The sequence below is a fragment of the Diceros bicornis genome, chromosome 28 (assembly GCF_020826845.1).
Source record: "Diceros bicornis minor isolate mBicDic1 chromosome 28, mDicBic1.mat.cur, whole genome shotgun sequence".
Taxonomy (NCBI): Eukaryota; Metazoa; Chordata; class Mammalia; order Perissodactyla; family Rhinocerotidae; genus Diceros; species Diceros bicornis.
Window position 1 is genome coordinate 8,279,126 of NC_080767.1, and position 22,753 is coordinate 8,301,878.

The 22,753-nt window shown below is 49.3% G+C and overlaps 1 protein-coding gene across 2 annotated transcripts; it reads left to right on the top strand.

Moving 5' to 3' along the window:
* The first annotated feature begins 1,141 nt into the window (after positions 1 to 1,141).
* On the top strand, positions 1,142 to 21,396 carry NANS (N-acetylneuraminate synthase). Of its 2 annotated transcripts, none has more exons than XM_058523610.1 (6): positions 1,142 to 1,327; positions 5,324 to 5,503; positions 14,087 to 14,186; positions 14,992 to 15,146; positions 18,657 to 18,923; positions 21,164 to 21,396. In XM_058523610.1, exons 1-6 carry the CDS (start codon positions 1,196 to 1,198, stop codon positions 21,371 to 21,373), a joined length of 1,044 nt encoding a protein of 347 aa, XP_058379593.1. In that variant the 5' UTR covers positions 1,142 to 1,195; the 3' UTR covers positions 21,374 to 21,396. The 2 variants fall into 2 exon arrangements, with proteins under 2 accessions (XP_058379593.1, XP_058379592.1); XM_058523609.1 differs by having other exon boundaries at positions 1,144 to 1,327; positions 5,324 to 5,539.
* Positions 21,397 to 22,753: the final 1,357 nt, after the last annotated feature.

The following is a 22,753-nucleotide window of genomic DNA, read 5'->3' on the forward strand; positions in this document are numbered from 1 at the left end:
GACAGCTCTGGGCCTTTGACCTGTGGGTCTCCCCTCCTCAGGACACAGTGTCACCTGCTTCTAGTCACTTGCTTCTGGTCCCTTTCTCCATTCCTTCCAGGGCAGCTGCACAAGGCTCATCTTCCATGCTGCTCATCCCTCTGCACACTCTTCCCTTCACCAGTTTGACCTGTCCTCCTTTTCCTCACTCAGAATGGCTCCCAGATCTCTCTCCAGCCCAGACCTCTACTCTGAGCTTCAGACCTGCCTTTCCTCCTCCCCAGTGGGCAGTTTCACCTGCATATTTACACCAAAGTGTCCAAAACCTACCCTTTTCACCTCTATGCAGATGTGCCTCCTCCTCTCCTTTCTGTTGTTGCTACTTTGCTCATCAGTTCTGGTAAGTCAAGCTGGGAATCAGGGTTATTGTTTCCTTGAAAGTGGCTCTTGTTTTTCAACTTTGTCTGCAACCCAACATAGTGTACTGCAAGAGCCGTAGCTGGGAAGCAGCCCAGGGTCCGAGTCCCGGCTCTGCTCAGTCTTTCTGGATGGCTTTGGACAAGCCAGGGGTACTTTTTGCACCTGTTGCCTCTCATATACTAGGAACGGCTACCACTTGTTGAAAGCTTACTATAGGCCAAGGACTGTGATCAGGGTTTTCTATACATCATCTCACAAGCCTCATGAGGTGGGTTCTATATAATTTTCCCGTTTCAGGGAAAAAGGAAAAGAACATTCAGAAAGACTAACGTATTCACGATCAAGAGCTGGTTAGTGGCAGGGCCTAGGCTCGAACCAGCTCTGTAATTCTTACTCCAGAGTCCGTTTTCTCCATTACACCGTAGGACACGCTCTCCCCATGCCCTTGGGAGTTAGACCTAGACCACGCCCTGCAAAGGCAGCCGTCAGCCTCCAGGGGAAAGTTTGCGCAGGAACCCCGCGACGGGCAGAACCCACCCTTCCCTGAACCCCCGATGCGCGCCTGGCTTCCTCGTCCTGCCGCCCCGCCCTTCTAGCGGGCGGGCCCGCCCCCTGCCCCGATTGGCTGCCGTGAGCGAGGCGGGGCGCGGAGATTGGCTGCGCGGCGGCGGCGGGCTGACGTGGCGGGGCCGGCGTGTGGCCCCCGCTGGGCTGCCCACCCAACTGCTCCGAGGCGGCGGCGGCGGCGGCGGCCGGACAACGTGGGCGGAGTGGCAGTGGAGCGCGAGCCGCCACCATGCCGCTGGAGCTGGAGCTGTGTCCCGGGCGCTGGGTGGGCGGGCAGCACCCGTGCTTCATCATTGCCGAGATCGGCCAGAACCACCAGGGCGACCTGGAGGTGGCCAAGCGCATGATCCGCACGGCCAAGGTGAGCGGAGAGCGCGAGAGGAGAGGGGCGCCGGCCGGGGGCGTGGCGGGGCCCGGGAGGGGCGTGGCCTTTGGTGGGCGTGGCCGCGGGTAGCTGGGACTACCCTTCTCTGCCTCGCTGTGCTCTGCGTCAGGCCTGGCGTCCTGCTCCGTGGGTCCATTTCTGAATTTTTGGAATCCTCTTCTTCATCCCTCGGCCACCCTCCTGACCTGTCTGCATTACTGCAGTTGTTTCCTGACCCGACCTCTCTCCCTCCCTTCTGGTGGCAGAATGATCTTTCTGAAACACAGATTTAATCAGGTCGCACCCTTGCTTGACGCCTTCAGTGGCTCTCAGCTGCCCATGGGTGGAGTCGAAACCCTTTAACTTAGCCTTCAAGACCTTGATGACCTGGCCCCTTCCTGCCTATCATTTTTCATCTCTGACATCTATCGACATTGAATTACTTCCAGGAATTTCTAGAAGTTCCAGGAAGTTGCTGTGGTCTCTCTTACCTGCCATTCCTGTGTTTAGAATATGGAATGGTTAAAATGCCAGGACTCTGGATTCAATTCCTGAGTCCACCACTTACCAGCTGTGTGATCGTGGGCTAGTGACTTAACCTCTGCGAGCCTCTGTGTCCTCATTTGAAAACCAGGCTTGATAGTAATAGCACTTAACTCAGAGTTGTAAGGATCACATAAGATAACTCGTGTACAGCTCTTAGCGCAGTACTCGACAGATAGGACTCAATAAAAGTTAGCTGTTAGTGATATGATGTTTATGAATATTCGTGCTCCCTCTCCTCTTGGTAAATTTCTACTCCTGTTCAGGTCTCCTTGGATGCTTTCTCCAACCCCTTCCCCCAAATGCTGAACTCCTATCATTGTTCCCATCGAACTGCGTTGTCATTGTCTGTTTAAGCTTCACTCTTTCTCTGTTAGACTGTGAGCCCCCTTGAAGGGAAGGCGGGGGACTGTCCTGTTCATTGTGACCCCAGACCGCAGCATAAAGTCTGCACTGTGATTCCTTGGTTTAGAGAGAGCCCACTCACATTTTCCATTCCAGTGCTGTTCCCTGAATTTCATCATTCCTGATTAGGTTTATTTTACTCTTTCAGGACTAATTCTGCTTTTATGGAAGCCTACTGAATCATAAAAATACTTTTTTAAAGAGTAACTGTTTTTGCCTGCTTACTCTATCAGATACTGGGCAAAGTGCTCTAAATGCACCATCTCATTTATTCTAACACCACCACAATGGGATAGATGCTGTCGGTTTCATTTTAAAGGCTCAGAGAAGATAAGTGACTTGCCCAAGGGCACACAGCTAGTGAATAATGGATTTCAGAGCCTTGCTTCTAGCCCCAGGACTCCAGCTTTTGTGCTGTAACATTGTTTTCTAGGGGGAAATTCCTGCTCCTACTTTAGAGAACAACCTGTTTTTCTAAGGAGTGACCTCTGACTGCTGAAGTTGTAAAAATACCTAGAGATATGAGAGCCATGGAAACAAAGAAAAATTGCTTTTTTTTCTCTCTTTCTCTTTTAATATTGAAGGCTAGTTCTCCAAGGGGACGAGAATGAAGAGGTTGAGGCTGTGTTATAGTAGAAAGAGCCCTGGGCTGGAGTCAAGATATCATTTACCAGCTGAATAATCTTGGGCAGGTGACTTTTCCTCTCTGGGCTTCAGTTTTACTTGTCTTACAATATGTATGTGTTTTTGCTTTTAAATTCAAAGCAGTGGAATTTTTTGAAATCCTTATATTTTAAGATTTTTTTTTGTCTTAGTTGCTAAATGGAGTCATATTTGCGAGTTAGTTACCCAGAGTGTGTTATGTACAAGCTGGCTTGCTCTGTTTGCAGTATTAAAAGTTGAGTTTGTTCAATTATTTTTATTTTATTATATTTATATGATATATATAAAATATAAATGTATTATAGAGACTTGCTAATTGAATATACTTTTAACTTTCAAATTTTGATGCAAATGGAACATCATGCCTTGGCTTATCCTGGAGTTCTGCTTGTTTTTTTGCCAATAGAGAAGCAATAAAACCTTGAACAAAGAAACCTTCAGCATTATAGTAAAACAGGGATAGTGATTGTGTTTTCTGAACCTAGAGTTCACCATAGCATTAATCAGATAAAGAAATCACTCATTTTTAAGAAAGAAGCTGAGAAAAGAGGAGGATGCTGTTCTCCTCCCTGTGTGACTCTTGTCATGTGGAATGTAGTCCACCTTTATCTGACCTCTGCTACTTCACTTTTATCATCTCCTGTAGAGGGAAGTTTCGCCCAGATGGAGACAGGCTTTTTAACCTTTTGAGAATAAGTCTGCTTCTTGAGATAGAAGTGAGAAGTCAAGGGAGCCAGGAGCCACAGTCTGTGAAGACTTCCTCATTCGCTTGCTGGGGGCCTGAGTGTGGCAGGGATCCAGGTTCTAGTCATGGGCCAGGACACACGTGTTCTGCAGCCTTTAGGAAGTGATCTGGCTGGCTCTGCCAGAGACTCACTGTGCCACTTTGGTCAGGTCACTCTGGGCCTTGGGATCTTCATCTAGACAATGAGAACTCTGTTTCCCAAGGTCACTTTCAGATCTGCTATTCCTTTCAAGCATCAAGTCCTGACCATGCCGTCTTGTGATTTTTCCAGGAGTGGGAGCAGCGCCCTCAGCGCAGACATCTCTGGAGCTAAGAGGGTTCAACAGCATGAATACCTCTGTGACTAAAAACTTTAGAGAGTTTTCCTTAATCTTTCTGTTGAGTGGTTTTTAAAAATAGTTTTGAGAGATTGGAGGCTGACTGGCAATAGAACTATAGTCAGACAACCCAGCTCTTATGTTATAGCTTCCGTTCAGTAAGGCTGGGGCATTTCTAAGTTTTGTTTGTTTGCTTTTTACCCCAGAATCTCTTGTTCAAACAAGATACCATGCAGAAAAGCACAAGTGCAAATCAGCTAAAAGCAGAGTTGTTCCTTTGTTTCCCGCCCCCATAAGGGGCTCCTTAGAACAATTATATGTCTTGAAGCTAGCCCAAATGGCTGTTTGTATAAATGGAGAAACTGAGTCTGATACTGAGCCACTTAATCTTAAATCCGTGTGCCCGATGCACAGTAAGCCAATCACTGAGACACTAGTGCTTGGAGGTAGAGGAAGGAGTATTCTAATTGGCAAAAAATTAGAAGGCCAGAGGATAGGTTCTCTGAAATCTGCCTTAATGAAAGAAGAAAGCAGGGGGTCTTTATAGAGCTAAGGGGCTTGGGAGGAGGAGTTTCAGAGAAACAAAGGGGGAAGTCCATGTTTCTCTCAGTCCAGATAAGCCCTTAGGCAACCATACTTCTGGGCGGCAGCGGCAGCTGGAGGCTGGTTATCTGGTCCTAACTTTCTTAAAGGCATTCTTTTTCTTCTCCAAGACAAGCTCATAAATCCTGGTGACCCTTGAGTCACCTCTCAGGTTAAACAAGAAAACAGCAAATTAACAAATTTATAATGATGCATGGATTAACTTCTTTTCATCTGTGTCTGTGTTGGGAACAAGGTTGAAGGGTAACCATGTTCTTATTGAATATTTATAGTAACCCTCGGGTACCCGGCTTCAAGTCCAGAGACAGGAAGTGACTTATCCAGGAGTGAGGATCAGAGTTAAGCCAGAATCTGACTTTCTCTCCTGAAGTCTGGTCCAGTGCTCATTTTACTATCCTCTGTTGAGTTACATACCTTAAAATCTTCCTTAATGGTTTGATTAATTATTTTTAATATTACAATGCAAAACAAAGCAAAAAACGCCCTTTTTTTCCTTTGCATTTTAAGAAGGAGAAACAGAGGGGAACCCCTATTCCCGACCTCTTCTTTCTTTGAGAATTTCTTGCTTCTCCTCTTCCTCTTCTTTGGGGGTTCTTAATGCCTCTGTCAGTCGACATTGTTTGAAAGTTAATGATGTCATAGTGGTTGTCCCGATGTCTCTCTTCTCTCTGAGAATCCACGACAGGTCCTTGAAAGGAGCCCTCATGTGTGTTGCAGGAGTGTGGGGCTGATTGTGCCAAATTCCAGAAGAGTGAGCTGGAATACAAGTTCAATCGGAAGGCCTTGGAGCGGCCGTACACTTCGAAGCATTCCTGGGGGAAGACTTACGGGGAGCACAAGCGGCACCTGGAATTCAGCCACGCCCAGTACAGGGAGCTGCAGAGATATGCCGAGGAGGTGGGCATCTTCTTCACTGCCTCAGGCATGGATGAGGTGAGCCGTCTGCCACTCTGTCATTGTCTGCCACTCTGTCATTGGCCACCTTAGCAGACCCGGGGGACAGCAGGCAGCCTAGTGGCTTTTGGCCTAGAGCCAGCTCCAGGCCTTGCTCACTTGAGCCTTGTTTGTGCTTTCTGGACCTGGAGTTCCCCAGAGTGTTAACCAGATAGATGCCCAGCCAGACGGGAGGCCGGGGGAGCGGAGGCCCAGTGAGAGTTTGTGGGAAGAGGACCACAGTTTTTAAAACAAGTTGCTTCTGGGAGTAGGGGGCAGCCACGCTGGAATCCCCGAGTCCCTCAAGTGTGTGGGAGACCTCCATTGGGCCAGTTTTCCACCAGTGGAAAGTGGCCTGAACTGGAAGTCGGGAGACCTCAGTTCTGACGGGAGCCTGTCCCTTGTTGAGTGGCCTTGGCGATTTGGATGGGGTGGCATTGGGTGGGGACGCATTGGCGTCATCCAGAGGGAGTGGCACACAGGATGGCTATGCTGACATCCTGGAAGAGTCCAGCTGGTGCCGGGTCTCGGGTCCCATCTGCTCTGTGCCCTGCCTCCTCAAGATTCCTTCATGTGCTCTTTTTTTGAATGTAAAAAAATTTTAATTGTAAAAATAATATAATATCACAAAAAGTTTAGAAAACAGGAAAAGGGGAAAAATTGACCCGTAATCTCTGTGTGGCAGCTCTTTTTATATATTTCCTCCTGAAGTCTTTTTATGTGCATATTTTATTGCCTGGTTGTTATATTTGTGAATATTTAGTTCCTTGCCCACTTTTCCCAGTTAAATTTATACCACAAGCTTTTACCCACATCTATGCTTAAAGTTTTTAATAGCAGTGTAGTGTTTCTTTTGAGGATTTATAACATACCTAACCATTTCTCTACTTTTGAACAGGAAGGTTACTTTTAGTTTTTTGTGCTTATAATAATGCTGAGATGAACATCTTTTTACCATGTTTTGAGTTGTTTCCTTAGGATGGCTTTGCAGGAGTGGATTATTTGATCAAACCTAAAGAGCATTTTTATGGCACTTGAAACACTTGGGATTCTTTTAGTCAACCAGAATATCTGAAGCCGACCCCAGTCCATTCTCTTGGCCTCCGACCCTTTGTGCCACTGTTCCAACCCCAAAATACATCTGTAAATTGAGTCAAAAGAAACATAAGTCTAGCCCAGGCCATTGGTAGTTTCAAAAAGGGGGGAGGCAGAGAATCTAGGCCTCTGGGAACCAGGCTTCAGTTCTGTAGCCCAGATTCATTCCTTAATTCACAGCTTTCATAAGCATGACATTCTTCAGATCAGCTGTGCATTTAGCAATCATAATTTCCTACTTTTGAATTATACGTTATAGTTTACAAAGTATCTTCACGTATAGTAATATATTTTGTCCCTACTTTGCCCATTTTACAGATGAAGAAATGGAGGCGCAGAAGGGCAGGACGTTTGTCACACAGCTAGGAAATGGGTCTTGAAGGCAGATCTGATGCCTGGTGCAGGGTGCATTCTGTGGTCCCTCAGCTGCCGCCTGGGCATCAATCCAGGTGTGTGTGGCTTCCCAGAGCTCAGCAGAGCCTCTGGGCTTCCCCCGTGCACTTCACCCTTGATATTGGTGGCAGGAGAGTTTCTGGGCCCAAGAGCTGCCCCGGGAACAAGGGGACAGATTTTTTAGGAAAACCCCCTTAAAGAGATTGCATAGAGATGTCGCTGGTCTTCAGCTAATGAAAATGCTGAGTCAGGGCCTCACTGCATCCAGTTCCAAATCTGAGATCTGGGTTTGCACAGAGTCAGTAGGAACTGGTGACACATCTGTCTGCATTTCAGAAAGGAGTGGGTAAGTCACGGATGTGTCAACAGAACCGACAGTGAGACTTTTCAGGAACAGAGCCATGCTCCTCACAGCCTGGGGAGTTTCCGAGCTTGTGTTTGGTGTCCCCTAAAGAAATAGGATTGTTTTTTAACAGACAAATCAGAACGTTTTGCCTCCGGTTAAATATTGTTCTTTCATAGTGCTGGTCACTTGGAGGACAGCAGGATGGAGTTCAAATTTCTTGGCCTAGGAGCCGAGCACCCTGGACCGGGGCATTTTTCTGATCCTAGCTGAAATAAACAGTGCTCCCCCAGGGAAGTCTTCCTGTGCCTCTGCTTGGTTCAGCCCTGTGTTCTGCTGGTGCTCTCTCCTTCTGTAATTACGAGTTAACTCTCCCTCCTCCCCACCAGCCTGTTAGCCCCACAGCATCCCTAGTGCTGGGAGATATTTGTTGAATGAATAAATAAATGAGAGCCAAACCAAAGAGAGGATTAGTGGCTCTTATCAGATCCTTAAGGGATCTGTCAATCCAGCAAGGTTAAGGAGGAAAGAATGTGGGCTTTGGGATCTGAAAGACTTGGGTATTGTTTCTGGTTCTGCCATTAACTAGCTGAGTGATCAAGAATAAGAATCTTTAACATTTCTCAAGTGTTTATGATGTACCAAGGTCTTTACTAGGTTTTTTGTTTTTTTGTGACGAAGATCAAGCCCTGAGCTAACATCCATGCCAATCCTCCTCTTTTTGCCGAGGAAGACTGGCTCTGAGCTAACATCTAATTGCCAATCCTCCTCCTTTTTTCTCCCCAAAGCCCCAGTAGATAGTTGTATGTCATAGTTGCACATCTTTCTAGTTGCTGTATGTGGGACGCCGCCTCAGCATGGCCTGACAAGTGGTGCGTTGGTGCGCGCCCGGGATCCGAACCCCGGGCTGCCAGTAGCGGAGCGCGCGCACTTAACTGCTGAGCCACGGGGCCAGCCCCTTTACTAGGTATTTTAAAGATATCAACTCATTTACTCCTCTTAACAACCCCTTGAGATAGAACAATTATTATCCCCATTTTCTAGATGAGGAAACTGAAGCACAGAGGGTGTCAATAGCTGTTGATCAGCAGAGGCTGATGCCAACCCGCTGATGAGGCAGAGTGCAGAGTCTGCCCTCTAGACGACACCCTTCTTGCGTCTCTCTGGGCCTGTTTCCTCATAGGCAAAGGGCAAGGGGGTGAATTAAAAATGGCCAGCATGCAGGCTTGTCCTGTGGAGCAAGAGAGACCATATATGTAAAGAACACGTCCCGAGGCAGGGAGTTCTGTAAGAACATTTTTATGGCTGCGTGTTCACACCACGAACGTGGATCCTGGCCCAGGGTTGGTCTGTAGTACGTGCTTAGTTAGTACCTTGATGGAAGGAAGGCCACACCCAGGAAATGACACATTTTCATTCTGTGCTTGTTTCATGTACCATGGGCTCAGAACTTTTTGGGATTTCTCTTTGGCACCTGCCTCTAGGACTCAGGCAGTTGGTGACAGCCAAATCCTTGTCCTTAGAGGGCAGGTTTGGGTTCAGGAAACTACTAATTGTTCTTGTGCCAAATGTGAATAGACTTAAAAAAATTCCTGGGTGAAACTTTTGATCTGACTTAGTAACGACACAGATTCGTTTTTGCAGGACCCGTAAACAGGCTCTGGAGAAAATTTCCAAGGAAGAGTACAAACGTATTTTGGATCCCTCGTATTGTCTTTGGAATAAGCATACAGCCTTTCCCAGAGTAATTACTTTGAGCAGTTCTCTCACTTGGAGGACTAAGTCCCAACCTGTTGGTTACAAATAATTCATCTCAGTAGTTGAGTTATCTACCCATCTTCCACCCCTAAACATAGTTTTCCTAAAATCTGACCATAGCTAGTATTGCGTCCAAAGGAAGGAGAAATGGAAGAAATGTCACTTGGGAATTTCACTGCACTGGCAACTGAAAACAACAGTAACAAACCGAAATAACAAAAGATAAACAGACCAAAGAGTATGGCAGCCGTTCTCAAGGTGTGGTCCAGGATCCCCTGGGGATTCACGAGACTTTTCGGGAGGGCCAGGAGGTCAAAACTGTTTTCCTGATGATACTCAATTGTCATTTGCCTTTTTCACTGTCATTCTCTCACAAGCGAGTAGTGGAGTTTCCCAGAGGCTTTGTGGTGACATCGTTCCTCTGGCAGGGGCTAATGAAAGGCGTGCTGTGCGTGTTTTTTTTTAAATAACAGCTTCATTGACATGCCATACAACTCACCTAATTAAAGTATATTAGTTCAATGGTTTTTAATATATTCACAGAGTTGGGTGACCATCACCACATTGAATTTTAGCACATTTTTATCACCCCTCCCCGCAAATAATAAATAGACGTGCTTATTATGTGGCCCACCAATTGTCATTTGGTAATTTATGCCAAAAGAAATGACAACTTAGGGCTGGCCCCGTGGCTTAGCGGTTAGGTGCGCGCGCTCCGCTGCTGGCGGCCGGGGTTGGGATCCCGGGCGCGCACCGACGCCCCGCTTCTCCCGCCATGCTGAGGCCGTGTCCCACATACAGCGACCGGAAGGATGTGCAGCTATGACATACAACTATCTACTGGGGCTTTGGGGGAAAAAATACATAAATAAAATTAAAAAAAAAAAAGAAATGACAACTTACATTCACATAAAAACTTATATGGGTCTATAACGACTTTATTCACAGTAGCCCCAAACTAGAACAACCCAACATGCTCTGTTCCCTTTCGTGTGTGAACAAGCTGCCGCCCCAGGGCTCTCCCGGCTCTGACGTCCTGAGTCAGCGCAGGACCAGAGAGGTGACTCCGGTGACTTACAGCCGCAGTGAGGACTTTCCTTCTCAGTCCGTGTTTGCAGGCACCGAGCTCCGGGACGCGGACTCTGGAGAGAGGGCGCCTCCGTGCACCTGTGAGGCTGCTTAGGCGAAGTCGCTTCTTCAGGTGGTTGGCTCCGAGGTGGCGTGGGGTGAGAAGCAGGAGCAGCTGGGAGATGGAGAGGAGCCTGGGTGTTGGCGGTCAGTCGGGGGCTGCCTCTCGGCCCGGAGCACGTGCTCTGCACCGCTCTCTCCGAGCTCAGGTCCCCGCGCTGACGCTCCCTGTGTGGGCTCGGGCTCGTCGCGTAGCCTCCTTGAGCCGCAGGTGCCCCGTCCGTAAAAACGGGATAACAGAGGTGCCCACCCCGCAGGGCTGCGGGCAGGACTCGGTGAGGTTAGCCTGTGGGGGCGACGGCCGGCGACATCCGCCTCCGCCGGAGGACAGCGGTGCTGTGACTTGGAGCTCTGGAGTTTTTCTGCCTCACACCTTGTGGGCAGGAGGCTCTGTGCTAGGAACGCCAGTCGTTCGCCGCCGGTCTCCTGCCTGACCCCGGCCCAGGCGCGGAGGGAAGGGCTTTCTCAGGAGTCTTGACGGAGTTCCTTCGCTGTGCCGGCTGGCCAGGTGGCTCTGCTGAGCCAGCGCGCCCTGTCTGTCCGGCCGTTGGAGGTGGGTCGGGCCCCTGTTCCGTGTTTACCCCCCTGACTTCCGTGTGGACGCGGGCGTTTACTGAGTGCCGCTTTCCTCCCCGCCCTGTGCTGAGGAAAGGTTAAGGCGGGCCAAGGGCTCTACCAGGGACCTGGTCAGAAGCGGCACGGAGGCCCGTGGACCTCGGCTGACAGGAGCGGGGTGCCTTTGGCCCAAATGGAGAGGACCGCGGAGGAAGCCTGCGGAGCCAGGACCGTAGAGGCGGCCCCCGAGGACGTGCTGCCCTCGCGCACAAATGGCCCGTCCTGGGGAGCTGCCCCCCCTCCGCCTGCGCTCTTCCTCCTCTCGGCCTTCGCGTCGCCTCCCCGGCCAGCCTGCCCAGGTCTGGTGCACTCTGACGGCCCCGGGGCCGAGGGCAGGCCCCGCCTTTCCGCTCCGTGCTGCCCCCATCATTCCTCACCCTGGGCCGCTCTCCAGCACCCCCTGTGTGCCCCAGCTCATCACCGTGGGCTGCTTTTCCTTTCCTGCAGGACCTAAGGAAGGGGCAGTGGAGAACTCCCGGCTCCTCTCTCGTGTTACCCGGTAGACCAGCGGGCCCCAGAGTCTCACAGGACACGACATGGACAGGGCTTCTGTGGGCGCACGTCGTTGGTCCTCTTCAGTTCTTTAATTTAAAGCCCCTCCCCGCAAATAAACAAGGGTTGTGAGTTGAATACGTTTGGGAAACGCTGAGGCAAAACAGCTAGACAAATGTATTTACTGGGCCCCTCGAAGGGGGACCTCTGGCAGCACAGCGCTTCACTCAGACCAGTTTGCTTTTCTTTTTGTGTGTATTTAACCCAGGCTGGTGCCCAGGGACGGTCATCCTCCGCCGAGTTCCTTTCAGACAGACTGGAAGAGGCTTTGTGCTATGGGGTGGAAGGAGAAGTTGGCTGCATTGGACCCCTAGATGGAAAGAGGACAGACAGCAGAGTGGGCGGGGCTAGGAGAAGCCAAGGAGTCCATGGAGAGGAGGCCACCGGCACTGACGCAGCCTTAGGGGCCCTGCGCGTGGCGGTACGGCCTCAGCCGGGAAGGCTAGCGTCTGCCCATTTTGCAGTTGGCACCCTTTGCAGATTAATCCACAGTGGCAGTTTTCTAAGTGGCCACGAGGTGGGGCTGGTTCCCTAGGAGGGTCCCTTTTTTCCTCGTTTGAAAATTGTAGAACTTCATGACAATTTTACAGCCTCCATAGGTAAGCTTTTGTGAGGTGTTTTTCTGCATTTGGCCCCTCCTTGGCCCTGCTTATCTGCACCTCTCCCGAGTGGGCTCCTCCATCTCCTTATGCCCGTGGGTGCTCTTTCATCGTGAGCGGCTCTCACAGGTGAGCAGTCTATAGAGGTAAACTTAGCGTAGGGTTTCCCCTCTTGAAATAGAAAACACTTTCTTCATCTGCCAGATAGGGGAGGAGGGTGGGAAAATTGGACTTTGTTCAATAAACATATTAAAAACGAATGTTTGTCATTTCCAGCTTAGGACTGGTTCACAGTACAAGAGACACATAAATGGGAGAGAGTGAGAGAGAAAAATATGGAAGGGAGAAGGGAGATGAGGAGGAAATAGAGCAGAGGGGAGGAGGCAGCGAGAACCACACCAGAGCGGGCTTTGCACACTTGGGGGTGAGTGGCGCTCGGCAGTGCTGGACAGTGTCTCTCGGACCCAGGGGGTTGCGATCTGCCTTTGAACCGTTCACTGGCTGATTGACCCATCTGTGTGGCTCTCCAGCAGCTCCCACCTGTACACTATTAGGGGGTTTACACATGAGGAACCGTCTTCTCTGAGTGCAGCCACAGTGATGGGAGTAGCTCATCGCCTACTGGGAAGATGGACGGAAGCTCAGGCAGCAGTGGGTTGACTTAAAGAGCCTGCAGGCAGAATGACCTTCTCACACACCCCGCTGCCCTGTGGATTTTCGGGCATGGTGACCTAGTTCCTTGCTCCTCAGAGTGTGATTCATGGAGTGGCAGCAGCAGCATTACCCAGGAAGTTACTAGAAGAGCAGACTCAGGCTCCACCCTAGACCAACACAGTCGGAATTTGCATTTCATTTTAGTGAGACCCCTGGGAGAGTCATGTGCTGGCATCACAGTATGAGAAGCGCTGACCGAGCTCATCAAATCTTCCAGACTTACCTCTGAAACGCAGGCGGTATTTTAGGATAGGTAGAACTTAGAGATTTGGAAACATTCAAGACAGTGATTCTCCCCCACTTCTGATTTTCAACTTCAATTAAAAAAATAGTAATAAAAGGTAGTTTTGGGGGTTCTTGTAATTTGACAGCAACCTGAGATTTTACTCTTTAAAGTTGTGGTTTCCTGATTCCTTCAGCAAGCGTTTGCTGACACCAGTTTCCTGCATCTTATTGATGAATCCCAAATACGGATGGCCAAGGGCCCTAGAGAGGTAACCTCAAGCTGTGATGGGTCAGTAACAGTGACTGAGGTTCATTTTTACTGTGGGCGGCATGGTTTGAGGTCCCAAAGGACTTGGGTTTGATGGGCCCTGCCAGCTATGGATCAGTGTGTCAGAGCTGGGCTGTAAAACGCTCCATTTTCCCCACTTTTGGCAGGGATTGAAATGGCTTCTCCCCGGGCTCTTTGGTCCGAGTAAAGGGGAAGGCCTTTGAGGGACGTTCACTTTCTCACTGCCTGGCTTCCTGGGTCAAGACTAGGTCATGACCCTTTCGGGTTTGTTCACTGGGCCCTGGGCCCCTGGGGAAGGGAGGGTCTGGCCAGGGCTCTGATGCTTTTCTGGATTCTCTAGCCCGCACAGCCAGCAATGTTTGTTGGACAGATGGATGGGTGGATGTGAATGAAAGAATGTTTAATTTTTTAATTTTATTTATTTATTTTTTTCCCCCAAAGCCCCAGTAGATAGTTGTATGTCATAGCTGCACGTCCTTCTAGTTGCTGTATGTGGGCCTCGGCCTCAGCATGGCCGGAGAAGCAGTGCGTCGGCGCGCGCCCAGGATCTGAACCCCGGGCCGCCAGCAGCGGAGCGCACTCACTTAACTGCTAAGCCACGGGGCCGGCCCTGAAAGAATGTTTAAATTGAATGAAATGACTGATAACAAATCTTTGCCTGCTTTCAAGTTGTTGAGAGACTCCCTCTTGCTGGATAAGAGGAAGGCTCCTGGTCTGTCTTGAGGACAGTGATTTTGAACAATGGTGAAAAAGAGCTTCTTCTTTGATTTCTGTAGATGGCGGTTGAGTTTCTGCATGAACTGAATGTTCCGTTTTTCAAAGTTGGATCTGGGGACACTAACAATTTTCCTTATCTGGAAAAGACGGCCAAAAAAGGTGAGTGTTGAATTTTGTCACACAGTCCAAGGGAGGCCAAACTTTCATGTTTTTTTAGTAACCCATTAAAGGAGTCTCCTGAAGACAGACTTTTCAATCAGTGTGTACTTCCACTGTTTCATGTGCTGACTTGAAAGAAATTAAGGATAAGAGTTTTTATAAGAATTTTTTTAATTAAAAAATTATTTTTAATTTATAAGAAAATATTTATACAAAATTGCGGATATGACAGTATATATAAAACTTCTTAGAGAAAGCTGTGACTTTGAGAAACATTCTGTAGGTATGTTATAATATGTAACCTTGCACATTACAGTTTGTAAAGTGGTTTTATAGCATGAGTAATCTCATTTGATCCTCAGAACAACCCTGGGACTGAAGCGGGTCGTGGTTATCATGCTTTATAGTTGTTTCATAGACAAGGCATCTGAGACCGCACAGCTCTGGCCTCACACTCACTCCTGCTCTTGAATTTGGGGCAGTGCTCGCTGCACCACACTGTGCAGCCTCCTAATCCAATGAGATATTCATCTTTCTCTGAAGAGTGTGAAATTCCTCTGCCTCCTTAATTCAGTTCACTTTGCTAAATGATAATGTTGTGGGGGCGAGGGGAGTCTACATTTCCTGTGGTTGAGGGCAGGACCCCACAAAGCTCCCCTCTGTTTCCCCACCATGGCGGCCACAGTGTTAAAGAGATGTTTGTGGAGTTCAGTTGAATGCTGAGACCAACAGTTGGGATGTGCTGGAGGGAGAGTGAGAACCCCTAAAAAGAAAGTGATGGTGGTGTTGGTGTCGGGTCACTCAGGCCGCCCGATGGTGATCTCCAGCGGGATGCAGTCGATGGACACCATGAAGCAAGTCTATCAGATCGTGAAGCCCATCAACCCCAACTTCTGCTTCCTCCAGTGCACCAGCGCCTACCCGCTCCTGCCCGAGGACGTCAACCTTCGCGTCATCCCGGTGAGCAGGAAGGAGGGCCGTTGTCCTAGGGGGCACTGCAAGATGGCTTTTCTTGGGCCATTTACTGTGGGGAAGATGTAGCCTGTTTTATAGCCAAAATTCTAACCAACCATGACATGCTTCGTGATTTGAACATCTTTTGACAGTCTTGCTGTTACAGAATCAAACTGGAACCAACTGTGCAGTTAAGGAGGCAGATACATTCTAAAGAGGGTGATTATAAATTTTCTTGAAACCAATCTTAATTTTGCCAATTGTAAAATTTAAGGTGGAGTCCTTATAATTGTCTCTATATATTTTCTTTACCCATGTGTGTTGGCCATTAGAGGTCCCTCTTCTGTGAATTGCTGGCTCATATCCTTTCTTAGTGCATTGTGTGTTTGTTTTTTGTAGTAAAGTATACATATACATAAGATTTACCATTTTAACCATTTTTTGGTGTCCAGTTCAGTGGCATTAAGTACGTTCACATTATTGTGCTACCATCACCATCATCCATCTCCACAACTTTTTCATCTTCCCAAACTGAAACTCTGAACCCATTAAACACTAACTGCCCATTCCCTCCTCCCCAGTCCCTGGCAGCCACCGTTCCACTTTCTGTTTCTATGAATTCGACTGCTCTAGGTACCTCATATAAGGGTAATCCTACAATATGTGTCCTTTGTGTCTGTCTTATTTCACTTAGCATAATGTCCTCAGGGTTCATCCATGTTGTAGCATGTGTCAGCGTTTCCTTCCTTTCTAAGGCTGAATAATATTCCGTTGTGTGTATATACTGTGTCTTCTTTATCCATTCATCCATTGAAGGACATTTGGGATGGTTCCACCTTTTGGCTATTGTGAACAGTGCTGATAGAAACACTGGTGTACAAATATCTGTTTGTTTCTCTTCATTTTGAGTTGTAGAAGACCTTCTTGAAATTTCTGGTTTTTTCTACTTTATGTTATTTGCCGGCTCTGTTATTTTCTACCTATAATTCTCAGCATCCCTGGGGCTCAAACTGCTTACAGTGTCAGCCTTGAGGGAGCTTTCTCTCTCTGGCTTTGTCTACTCCAACTCAGTCATTTTCCAGATGGTGAAGTCCAGTTCCAAAGGAAGGAGGACGGACTCGCCTGAGATCTCACAGCAGCTTGTGGCAAAGCTCGGATAGAATCCTTGTCTCCTGTTGTTTCGGGCCGTCTCCCTCAGTTTCTCCTCGTAGCACCTGAAACTTAACTTAATTAGAAATATGTATATATGTAATTATCATACAAAACATTATAGTAATATTAGTGGGATTCTAAATATATTTACACACATGTAATCCTGATATTGCCATTAGCCAGTTTTCCTTTGTATTTTCCTTTCAGTACAGTATTTGACATTCTGGGTTTTTTCCATGCGAGTGTAAGCTTTTGTACATGTTGCTACATAGTCATCATATTTAACTTTAAAAAAAAAAAACAAAAACCTTTTTTGAAAACTGACACTGCTATCTTTTTACCTAAACTTTCTGTTCCTCTCAGTTGATAGTCTTTTCTCCATTTCTAGCTCATCTCTAAATCATGTTATTTTTAAAATTTAAACATGATTTTTTAAGAAACTCAAACAGCTCTAAGATATATAACGTAGAAAGTGAGCCTCCTGTCGCCCCCACAGAGATCACCAGAATCCCCACTCAGTGCCTGCGACTCCGGGCATCACCCTTGATTTGCCCTCTGTGTGGCGTGGGCCCCCTCCCTCCCATCCTTGCCCTGGGAGCAGTCCTGTCCTCTCTCCACACCAGGGCGCAGCATGAGTTCGCTCGCCAGCCGCCACATTGCAGCAGCTAGAATTCTGGACCCAGCAGCCTGCGCTCCTTCGTCCATCACACACCCTCACGCCTGGTTTTCAAGGCCTTTCCACTCACGTCCCAATCTTTCATTAACCCCCTTTGGGTCTTTCTGCTGTACTTGAGCTCTCTGTCACCCTCACTGACAAGCCTCACTGACTTGGAATGTCTTTTGTTGTGTTCAGTGAATTATAGATAACAGATTAATTACTTATTTAGCATTTCCACCAAAGGACTGTTGTGAGATTGGCCCGTGTATATTATTGATGGTATTTGTGCATATAGCACACCTGCCTTCAGCAGCTTAGCCTAATTAAATGTGATGGATGCTTTTTTTTTTTTTTTGAGGAAGATTGGCCCTGCGCTAACATCTTTTGCCAATCTTCCTCTTTTTCTTTTTCTCCCCAAAGCCCCAGGACATAGTTGTAGAGTTGTAGCTCTTCTAAATGTGGGATGCTGCCTCAGCATGGCTTGATGAGTGGTGAGTAGGTCCACGCCCGGGATCCAAACCTGTGAACCCCAGGCCGCCGAAGTGGAATGCACAAACTTAACTGCTACGCCACTGGGCTGGCCCCTTCTTAAACAAGGATCTTTTCTTTTCTTTTTTTTTTTTTTTTGTGAGGAAGACTAGCCCTAAGCTAACATCTGTTGCCAATCTTCCTCTTTTTGCTGAGGAAGATTTGGCCCTGTGCTAACATCTGCGCCCAGCTTCCTCTATTTTTTTTATATATGGGATGCCACCACAGTGTGGCTTCATGAGCGGTGTGTAGACAGATGCTTTCTGAATGAGTTTAGGCATTCGGTTCTGGTTCTGTTGTCATTCCTGGTGGTTTGCACAGTGTGAAACATTCTTGAAATGCATTCTCGCGGGCCGGCCCTGTGGCGTAGTGGTTAAGTGCTGGTGCTCTGCTGCTGGCGGCCTGGGTTTGGATCCTGGGTGCACACCGGCGCACCGCTTGTCAGGCCATACTGTGGCAGCATCCCACATAAAAGTGGAGGAAGATGGGCATGGATGTTAGCTCAGGGCCGGTCTTCCTCAGCAAAAAGAGAGGAGGATTGGCATGGATGTTAGTTCAGGGCTGATCTCCTCACAAAAAAAAAAAAAAAAACAAGAAAGAAAAATAAATTTTGGGGCCGGCCCATGGCTTAGTGGTTAAGTGCATGCGCTCTGCTACTGGCGGCCCGGGTTTGGATCCCGGGTGTGCACCGACGCACCGCTTCTCCGGCCATGCTGGGGCGGCGTCCCACATACAGCAACTGGAAGGATGTGCAACTATGACATACAACTATGTACTGGGGCTTTGGGGAGAAAAAGAGAAAAAAAAAAAGGAGGAGGATTGGCAATAGATGTTAGCTCAGGGCCGGTCTTCCTCAGCAAAAAGAGGAGGATTGGCATGGATGTTAGCTCAGGGCTGATCTTCCTCACAAAAAAAAAAAAAAAGAAATGCATTCTTGATAACGGAAGCTATTATTTTTGAGCTTTTACAGGGTGCCGAGTGCTTTTCACACACTTACAGCAGCCCTCGACCAGTACTGTTACTGTCCCCCGGGAGGAGAGGCCCAGAGAGCCTCAGTATCTTGCCCGTAGTTGCACAGAGTCAGCAGCTAAATGGGACCCCAACCCAGATCTGCCTGACGGGAACGTATGTGTAAAGCACCACAAGATTTAGCCTTTTTTTCTTTTTCTCTTTTAAAGGAATATCAGAAGCTCTTTCCTGACATTCCCATCGGGTATTCTGGGCATGAAACAGGCATAGCGATCTCTGTGGCCGCGGTGGCTCTGGGGGCCAAGGTGTTGGAGCGTCACATAACCTTGGACAAGACCTGGAAGGGGAGCGACCACTCGGCCTCGTTGGAGCCTGGCGAGCTTGCCGAGCTGGTGCGGTCTGTGCGCCTGGTGGAGAGGGCCATGGGCTCCCCGACGAAGCAGCTGCTGCCCTGTGAGATGGCCTGCAACGAGAAGGTGGGTTTGCCCGCCCTGCGGGGCGCCACTGTTCTGAGGGGGCCGCGTTGGGCTTGGCTGCCAGGTGGAGTCAGTACCAGCCCTGCCTGAGCCCAGGCTGGTGGGACGACGGAGGGATGTCGCCCCAACCCTGAGTCTCCCCGGGCTCATCTTAGCAGCGGGAGGAACGCGTTGCTCAGGGGAACTTCTGAGGTTTCTCCGGCCACGTCGGGTTATATTCGAGTTTCCCGCTGGGTCTCTGAAGCCTGTGGCCCCCAGTGCTCTAGACTCAGGAGATGTGGGGGCAGGGGTGTCGGGGACCTCGTGAAGCCCCCGGGTGGGTCAAGTCTGGGGTCGCCTGGATTAGGTAAGCCCTGGGAAACATTCAGGTGTAGGGGCCCGTGAGGCATAAGAGAAAGGCCTGTGGTATGTCAAGGCATCCCTCAGTGGGGGAGGCACCAGATGGATGGGGCGGTGGGTTGTCGCAGGGGGTCGGTGGGTGGATGGGTGGGGCAGCGGGTTGTCGCAGGGGGTCGGTGGGTGGACGGGTGGGGCAGCGGGTTGTCGCAGGGGGTCGGTGGGTGGACGAGTGGGGCAGCGGGTTGTCGCAGGGGGTCGGTGGGTGGACGGGTGGGGCAGCGGGTTGTCGCAGGGGGTCGGTGGGTGGACGGGTGGGGCAGCGGGTTGTCGCAGGGGGTCGGTGGGTGGATGCCTGGGGCAGTGGGTTGTCGCAGAGGGGTCAGTGGGTGGACGGGTGGGGCAGCGGGTTGTCGCGTGGGGTCGGTGGGGGTGATGCGGCTATCCCCTCAGGAGCAGTTTGAGCTTCAGACTGAGGGGACGGTGAGGCCAAGAACGCTGCCTGGCACACTGACCGTCTGGGCCTCTGGGAAGCTGTGGACTAGACCTGCCTTGGCCTCTGAGTCACAGAGCAGGCATCCTGGGGCGGCCAGGAGTGCAGACACTCCTCACCTGCTGCAGGCTGTCTGGGTCGAGGCAGAGATCAAACGGCAGGCATGTGTGGGGAGTGTTGTCATCTTTTATTCTAGTGAGGCCTGCTTGCTTCCTCAAATTCAATGTGCATATGCACTGGGAAATTAAGATAGTAAAAAGAAACAACTACCTCATAGAGGAAAAGGGGAGAGACTTGTACCAGAAACCGGGATGAGAGCTCAGTAGTTGGTTCTGAGCCTCCTGGCTCCCTGAGCAGACAGTGAAACACAACAGGATGCATAAGCTGATAACCAGCTTCTGTCCTGGCGCTAAATTCCAGAACTGGCTCCTTGGCCCTTCCGTGAGGATGTAGAGCCACATAACATCATTTGTTTAACAGCATTTATGGACGAGACACGGAAACGCTGGTCCTGAGCTTCAGGTGTCCTTCGTTCCCTCGCCTGTCCTGTCTGCCCCTTCCTGGAGGCCCCTCTGCGGTCCTCTGAATAGCACTCACGCTCACCGTCTTGGGACCCCTCCACATTCCTAGTTTGCCAAGCAGGTGGCAGTTAGGTTTGTGTCCCTCAAGAGCAGTGGGCCAGGAGTCAGGGATCCCAGGTTCTCACCCCAGCTCCTTGCAACTTTGGCCAAGACACCTGCCCTCTGGGCCTCAGTTTGCCCAAGTTTATTTTTTTTTTTTTAAATAATTTTATTTATTTATTTTTCCCCCAAAGCCCCAGTAGATAGCTGTATGTCATAGTTGCACATCCTTCTAGTTGCTGTATGTGGGACACGGCCTCAGCATGGCTGGAGAAGCGGTGTGTCGGTGCGCGCCCAGGATCCGAACCCGGGCCGCCAGCAGCGGAGCACGCGCACCCAACTGCTAAGCCACGGGGCCAGCCCTGCCCAAGTTTAAAATGAGGTATTGAACTAGATGATGACAAAAGTAATCATGATTTTCATTTATCGGGAGCATTCTATGTTCCAGGTAGATTACATATATTATCGCGAATCTTATCTGACAAGATAGAGGCACAGTTATTTCTCATTTTACAGAGAAACAGCCACAGCTGTACCCAGCTGTCTGGGATTTGGACCTGGCTGTTTGGCTATGTAACCCGAGCCCTTCCTTTGGCAACTTTATTGTCTCTGAGTTTACCCCACACTGGCCGAGGCCCTGCATTGTGTGCAAGATACTGTTCTCAGCACCCAGCGGGGAAGGTCCCTGCTCCCAAGGTGTCTTGTGAAGAGTGATCAAGGACCTGGGGTATAAGGCAGCGTGCACTAGTTATTTCTGGGAGGCTGGCACTGAGTCTTAATTTTCTCCACAGCTGGGCAAGTCTGTGGTGGCCAAAGTGAGAATTCCAGAAGGCACCATTCTGACACTGGACATGCTCACCGTGAAGGTGGGTGAGCCCAAAGGCTACCCTCCTGAAGACATCTTTAGCCTGGTAGGCAAGAAAGTCCTAGTCACTGTTGAAGAAGACGACACCATCATGGAAGAATCAGTGGAAAATCATGGCAAAAAAGTCAAGTGTTAAAAAATAAAGTGCTGTTCTCTGAATTCGGAGCACCTTCTGGTACAGTCAGGTGCGTCGGGGTGAGGCGGGGCCGGAGTGCTGCTCTCCAGAGACCTGGCTTTCATCCACTCCCCCCAGACAACAGACATTTGGGGCAGGCCCTGTGTCAGGCCCGTTGGAGGGATACAGAGAGGAAATATGGTGTCTCTGCTTCAGCCGGGCCAGCCCAGAGGGGAGCTGGACTCAAAGGCAGATGGTCACCCTCCAGGGACTACGTGGATGCAAGAGGGGTGAGCACTGGCCGGGTGGGTCCTCTCCTGTAGGCCTTCATTCTTCCTGCCTGCAAAGCCAACCCAAATGACCCGAAATCTCCCTTGCTTCCAGGACTCCAGGTGCCCTCCTTCGCCCCTGCCCTCATCCCCTGCCCGCCCTGGGGCTCTTTGTCCAGTTAGCGATATAGCGATTACCTGGCAATAGAGAAGGGTTTGGTCAAAGGGTTTTGCAGGCAGAGAAACGCCCAAAGCACTCATATCTCTGTCAGCAGAGAGGGAAAAGGCATTCATTCTTTCTTCCAACAAATATGGAGGGCCGACAGCGTGCCAGACCCTGCTTTAGGTCCCAGAGATACAGCAGTGAACAGCCCAAATCCCTTCTTCATGCAACTCCCACGCAGATGGGGACAGATGCACAATAAACCATGAGCGCAGGGAGTGACTCACAGTGTGTTAGAAGGCGGTATGTGCAATGGGGGAGAAACAGCCGCGTCAGGGAGACGGGGAGTGTGGGGCTTGGTGTATTTGCAGCTTGTGGCGACTTTTAAATATGGTGATGATGCTGAAACCAGCCCTTCCTTAATCCACAATGAAATTACAAACCCCGCTAACAAAAGAGATTCTCACTGTTTTACTGCCTGAACAGCAGCATGAACCTTTCAGAGATTCCTTGTCATATTCCCCTTGTTCTTTTGAACCAATACTGAGATTAATGATTCTTTTCTAATGTATTTTCAAATTCTTAATCTTTGTTCATATTTATTTGATCTTGTTTACTCTGACTTGTCTGAGTCTCTTTTCAAATGCGTAAATTAGCCTTTTGAAGTTTCTTTACTTTTGAGTATAGGGCCTCCCTCTCCTGTGGATCCCCAAACAGTTTCTGGAAAGGCACTCGTGTTTGTATGTGTGGGTAGGGTGGTGTGGGATGGGAATCCTGGGTTGTACTCATGTGAGAGAGAAAGAGAACCCGTAAAATTGATGTGCTGAGAACTGAAGTGTGATGGTATCAATTTCTGGCTGGTATTTACTCCTCATTTCTCCCTATAAACACATCTTGGGTAGACAATCAAAACTTCTGACTCCATGGCCTTTTCTCTGCAGCAGCAGGGCAGGTGACATTTAAGTAAAT